General features: G+C 36.1%; 1 protein-coding gene across 1 annotated transcript; it reads right to left on the bottom strand.

Moving 5' to 3' along the window:
• Positions 1-344: 344 nt before the first annotated feature.
• LOC122295070 (3-phosphoinositide-dependent protein kinase 1-like) lies at positions 345-6,064 on the bottom strand. Its single transcript, XM_043104099.1, has 11 exons — positions 5,356-6,064; positions 4,208-4,388; positions 4,000-4,052; positions 3,754-3,855; positions 3,576-3,684; positions 3,413-3,491; positions 2,994-3,159; positions 2,089-2,223; positions 1,793-1,959; positions 1,033-1,255; positions 345-814 (listed from the first exon to the last, which is right to left on the bottom strand). Exons 1-11 carry the CDS (start codon positions 5,524-5,526, stop codon positions 731-733), a joined length of 1,470 nt encoding a protein of 489 aa, XP_042960033.1. The 5' UTR covers positions 5,527-6,064; the 3' UTR covers positions 345-730.
• Between the last annotated feature and the right edge of the window lie 766 nt (positions 6,065-6,830).

The following is a 6,830-nucleotide window of genomic DNA, read 5'->3' as shown; positions in this document are numbered from 1 at the left end:
ACAATTGCTACTGCCATAGCGTATTCAACTTTCATCTGAATAAAATTATCTACAACTCCGTAAATATAGGTAAGTTATCAAACCTCGTACATCTTGTATTCGTGTGTGATTGATTTTGTTTTTTGCTTTACTTTTTCTCTTATCGTTCGTAAGAAATGAAATGGTAAGAAACTAAGAAACGAATTAATGAAACTATTTCAAAAGAGATATTCTATTCTCACCGGTGTATAGATGACAAAATCCACATCATTTAAATGGTAAAATTTGATTAGTATAAATAGAATTTTAAGACTCGTCTTCCAAATCAAATTATGTCATACATGCAGGTGTGTCACACTGGCTTATAAATAGAATTTTTCATCTCAAAATTGCTATTATATAGTAACATTCTGCAAAAATCAAATCTCATTAATGTGTTGTTTTTTAATACAGTAAGCAAGTGATGAAGCCCCCTACAAACCCTACGGTTAAAAAGTTTAAAAAAAAAACTTCACATTGTACAGATTACACCACACAATGTGTGAAGGAGGATGGTAAAAGCCTTATCACAATATAAGATTTAAGTAGTGCAAGGAGAGCAATTTGAGGGGGGACAGCTTTGCACCTTGGAACAGCTGGATGTGTAACCAATATCTCCTTCATTGAATAAATAATTCTCAGGGGGTAGGAAAATGTTGGAGAGTCCCCATGTTCCTCTACACTATAATAACATGCAAAGAATGCGTTGTCTTTACCGGTTTTGAAGTCCTTCAATCGCCTTTTTCCACTGCGATGCTCTTTGTTTCACATCCTCAAATGACTTCACCTTTTTTGGCTGAACCATTACATAAGTTTCAATCAGAAAAAGGGTAAAATAAAGCAGTGATACTTATAAAGCATCTGCAACATTTTTTTAACTCAAAATTTGCCGCAATAACCAATCATAACAATGCTTTGTTGTGCCAGTATTTAGGGAAATAAAACATTAATAGAAGTGAGTGAACAGGAAATATGCTCTTGAAGATGATAGAGCAGGGAAACAAGGAGGCATACTGTGCAAATCTTGAAGTGTGAAGGACTTGTTACTTGGACGCTGAGCTCATTGGGATTGTCTGACCAAATTATGTTTCCCTTCACAATCAGTTTTGAAGGGTCCACATAAATCAATTTCGGCTTGTTGGTGAGGATAAGCTGCACCTTCTTGTTAGTTAATTTCCGTACTTTCTTCACCATTGAGATCATAAGAACAGATTCCCCAGGCTCCAGAAACTGTTGCCTGTTAACATGATCAGCATACAGATTAGGCGAGCCCACTGCGAGAGGCCGAGCAGGTATGCACACAAACTTTCCCGTCTCCACCCCCCAACAAAAAAAAAAAACAACACAAACAAAAACCAAAAACCAATGTGATCGGCCAGGCAAAAACTACAACTGCTACATCTTTAAAACTTTGTTTGAAGTACAGAAAGAAAATGAAAGGAAAGAATCTAAGTTTAGAGGCCCGTCTCTTATGAAATCTCCCGAGAACCTTCCTTATACTTTCCTTCTAGAAAACCACGCAATATTGAAAATCCATATGCAAAGTTCATAGATACTACAAGCCTACAAGGCATTATTCAAAACCAATTCCAATGGTAATTTTCAGATTCTTCCAAGCAATAAGCACAAGGTCACATTTACACTCTCTTGAAAGCTTAGAACTCATGTCAGATAAAATATTTAGGTCACAGAATCACGGGTTTCTGTAACAGTAAAACATGGATTGCTAGCTTGATGCTAAGCTAGCGCAATGCAAAAGGCATTGAGTGAATACCATTTTGAATCAAACGAGTCAATTGAAGCAAGCCTAGTGACATGGCCAGACCCTTCAGATGATGATGCAGCACCACAATTCCCATCAGCTTGTCCCGCTGAACTAGTGCTACTGTGTGCAGGGTTCCATGATGAGTCATGAGCATCATCACCCTCAGATGATTGAACCTATAAAAATATCAGAATTGATGTGAAGAAAGTTCCTAAATATTTTTTTAAGCATATAAAGGCAAGGGATGCTTAGGGAGAGCAGGATTTCTTTGTAGATTGCAGTTTCATGCAAGACACAAGCCATACCCCTGGTTCTGGAGCAAGTTTTGGAGGGGTTTGCCCTCTTAAATTCTTCCAATCAACTCCCTTGAAAAAGGGGTGCATCTTGAGTACCGCATAACCATCAGGCCCAGCACCTAGTCTCTTGTTGGGATCTAAATCCTGCAACACGGTTGTTGCTGTTTTAGTGCAATTATACATTTTATGATACAATATCAGCTAAAACATTTTATCACACATAATTGAGATTCAATCCGAAAAAATAAAAATAAAAAATAAAAAAATAGTTTATATCTTAAAAGAATATATTTATCAGTGTGATGTCTCTCTTGTTCCCTAATTAATGGGGAAAAGAATAAAATGATGAAAGATCATTTTTTGACGAACAAAGATGTCATCTCATGATAAAAGCAATATATTTCGGAAAACTATCACTAACCTAATCATATTGACCATTATCCAATTTCTGCAATTGGTTGTACATTTGTGATTATCTGTCAATGGGTTACCAATAGCAAAAGGATGAAATTCAGTCTGCAGAACATTTCATCGCACAGAGGGAAGGACTTTCCACTTTCCATGAAAAATAAAATGGCAGATAAAGGACACTTTTCTACCCTAAAGCGTGACTTCCATCACAAAGTCCCACTTAACTTTAAACCCCCTAAAGCTTGGGTTAGTAGCAATTTTCTCCTCCCCTCAAAGTTTCCCATATTCCGTAATTTCTAGTCTAGAAATCTCCGTGTTTATCACATTAATGATTATAGCTGAAAACCCACCATAATAACTCGGGAGTATTTCCAATTTCTGCTTTCACCTTGTCAAGGTTTCTAATTATTTTTCTGAATAGCGAAAGGAAAATAAATCAAATAGGAAAAAAATCCTTGAGAAACAATAGAAATTTAATAACCATAGTTGAGGTCGTAGCTTACCAATAATCGGTCAATGATGTTTCTTGCCTCCTCTGAGAAGTAGTCTGGAAATCTAATATCCCTGGCTATAATTCTTTGGAAAATAAGCCACTCACTTGCGTCTTTGAAAGGAGAAGTTCCTGAAAGCATTTGGTACAAGGTGCAGCCAAGTGCCCAGAGGTCATTTCTGTTTTTATATGTTCAACAAAAAAAAAAAAACAAAGGAAGTTATACTATAGGCAGTACAGGTCTAACAACAACAAAAAGAATGAATGAGGTGAAATATAAGAATCAGCTATTGATTCAAAATAAATATTAATAGAAATATTCATTTGCAAGTAGGAACCTTCTTTTGTTGAGGTTAATAATTATGAATTTATTGCAACAATTATGCAGTCTAACTTACATGCCTGCTTAATTAAGAAAATGGAGACACTCACCCAATTGTTGCAGGAGAAGAATTGAGAACTTCTGGAGGAACATATGCAGCTGTCCCCACAAAAGTACAGGCCTTATCATCTGTCCAAGGCATCAACCAAATTTTTTTAAAATGTCACTCAAAAGTAGAATTAAACAGCTTCCACATGACAAGATTTAATTAACCTGATGCAGCGTTTGGAAGGACTGTAATTTGGCTATCCTGCATAGGCTTTACACTACCGAAATCGGCAATTTTAATATGTCCTTCTGCAGTGAGCAACAAGTTCTCGGGCTGCCATTTGAGAAACTTACAGGGTTATCCATCCACCAATGAAATAGTGCAAATGAACTAGGAAAATACCTTAATATCACGATGTATCAAACCCAGGTTATGTATGTATTCAAGTGCATCCACAACTTCTGCCGCATAGAAACGAGCTTCATCCTCTGACAAACGAACTTTCTGCAGATTCAAGTAACTGATGATGGATTCCGTGCAATGGTAAAATCAATAGTTCATGTATAAGCCATCAAGGGATTTTAATTTAAAGAAAATCATCGATAATTCCACAATGGATGTATGATACAAAATTCATTATAATCTTACCCTGATTATTTGATCAAAAAGCTCTCCACCTTCACAGGATTCAAGTGCCATATCTTCATGACATAGGGGGGGAAAAATTATATCAAATAATACCCCAAATAAAGTAAAACAAAAAGTGCATAAAGAATACCAGTACAAAAGAATTGGAAGCTGAAGCAAAACACGAAAAAAATCAAATATTACGAATAATTACACTAAAAATACCTACACAGTGAAAAAGTATCTTGAAATGTGAAAAATAGCCGCACTATGCCAGGATGATCTAATTGATCGAGCACAATGCGTTCCAGCTTCACATAAGCTGTTTTATTTTCTTTGGTAATGAACTTTTTGTCCATAATCTTCAACGCATACACAATTCCTGTGTCCTTCTTCTTTGCCCTAACAACCTGTTAGCATCATTTATATCACGTCCAGAGAAGATCAATAGCTACACATTGTAGCACTTAAAGGGAAAAAAATCTAAACAAATAAAGGGTAAATTTTCGTCCACGCATATAAATCCTTAAATCAACTCCCAACCCAACCACCCCACCTTCCCCCACGCCAAAAAAAAAATAGGCCATGTTCTCTCGAGAACCAACACGATCTCCTCAACTCAAATAACTGCTCTTTTTCTTTTTTATGGCTGAGAAGACAAAAGTTAAGCATGCTATAAAGCTTAACACAATCACACAGCTTGGGAGAGCCGCAATTTCCATTTCTGAAATCAACAGGGCCCCGATACCGGGGGAAGAAAATCTTTGCCCTGACTTCAGGAGGCATCCAAATTAAATCCGATGTTCCGTCACATCCTGGCCTAATTTACCAAATTATCTTCCCTACAATCCAAATACCCTATTGTGGCATTATATGTTTTTAAAGGAAAATTCTATACACCATACTAGCATCCTACTTTCATTCCATTAAATAAGATGCGATACATTTATCACTATTGAATGATCATTCATTGCATGCTTCTTTATAATTCAATGGTAATAAATATACCAAACCTTAGTATTATAAAAATAAGATAAGAGTGAAGTGTATAGCATCATTCGTTTTTAAAATGTGAACGGAAACGGCTATAAACATGCCAACAAAACCCCAATAATTTTATTGCATAAGACCCATCGATCATCATCAGAGAAATACTGCCAAAAAACTCGAAAATAAAAAGTCTTGCATAAATATACCATTCAAAAACAGCATTAAATACCAAATACCATTAACACATCAAACCCAGCCTACGGGAAAAAAAAAAATACCGACACAAACCAGTTAGCTCCCAAAAATACAAAAGTGCAAACGAGCCATCTCTGAAAAACCCACCATACGTTGAAGAAAATGAAAATAGGGAAAAATAAATGTATAAACCTTGGAATAGGAACCAACGCCATAGATCTTGCCCAACTCAAAATCCTGAATGGTAAAAATCTCCTGGGGTGCCCTGAAAGCAAAGCTCTTGGATCTCTGCACATTCCCACCACCGGAAGACTTCCCCTGAATTTTCAACTTGGAATCAAAATCCTTCTCCATTGCCAACATGTCTCTCTCTCCCTCCCTCGCTCTCTTCGAAATTCTTTACGTATTCACCCTCTGCTCCCACATCTTCTCTCCTTGAAAAGAAAAAAACTTTGGGAGAAGAGCTGAGAACAATTGGAAAAGAGAGGAGCCTCTCTCTCTCTCTCTCTGATGTTATTCTCTGAAACGGGAAGAAAAGGTGGTGGGCGCCCTTATTGAGGGTTTATGTATCTGGTGAAGGTGAAGCTGATCAGCTTTAGCCTTGGCTCTGGTTTTTCGATTTTCAAAACCCTAGAAAGTATACCGGATTATGGTGGAGTGAGAGAGATTAGTATTGATTTTGATGGAGGAGAGGAAGGTATGGGGATTGCAGAGAAGAAAATGGCACATGGGATTGAATGATGGAGATCATCTTTCTCTCTTTCTATGCCTAAAAAGAAGGGTGACTCAGGTGAGGGGAGATGCTAACGCTCCTTTGTGAGCTGTGATTGTGTACCATGTCAAGAGAAGAATACGTCTATACATGCATCTACAGGGAAAGCTACTTCGTTAATGGAATTTCTTGTACAGGTTTTTTATCCCAAAATAGTACGAGTTAGTTCACCTCTTACTTGTCTAAAAAAAATGGATGATTGTCTGGTTGGTCTTAAAAAGAATTTAAGTTTCTAATTTTAGAATATATTTCTTAAAAATCTTTCAATAAACTTGGTCGTGATAGATTTAAAGTTCAAATCTTTAAAAAAAAAAAAATCAAAGTTCAAATCTTTAAAAGAAATAAATTTTTGAGATCAAGTAATGCTACTCACAATTTCAATTCTCACCATCCATTAGGGGGAGATCAAGTAATGCTACTCACAATTTCAATTCTCACCATCCATTAGGGGTGGGCAGCAGGGTCCCACACCTCGCTATCTTGCCTCCGTTCGCCCTATCCCAGCATAGCGGCGTGGGCAATATCACCCCGCATCTAGTCTCCCTAGCGAGGGCAAGGAGACCTTCCTCCGCATTCCCCTGCCCCATCCCTATATATATATATATATATATTATATATAAACATAAATAATATATATAAACATATATATTACAATTTGTTAGACTTATTTACAAAGTATGCATTAACAAATTTAAAAACTATATAGTTTAAAACTACTATATTATAATTTACATAAAATATATACTAGCATATTTAAAAACTACATAATTTTTAAATTATAGTCATATATACAAAATTTAAATTTACAATTTGAATCTAGAAATAATTTTTAAATATAATAAAAAGTAGATTATATTTAAAGTGAAAATGAGGGAGGGTGGCCCTGCCCCAGAGA

This window comes from Carya illinoinensis, chromosome 14 (assembly GCF_018687715.1).
Source record: "Carya illinoinensis cultivar Pawnee chromosome 14, C.illinoinensisPawnee_v1, whole genome shotgun sequence".
Lineage (NCBI taxonomy): Eukaryota > Viridiplantae > Streptophyta > Magnoliopsida > Fagales > Juglandaceae > Carya > Carya illinoinensis.
The sequence above is the reverse complement of the archived record's forward strand: the minus strand, read 5'-3'. Positions and strand labels throughout refer to the sequence as shown.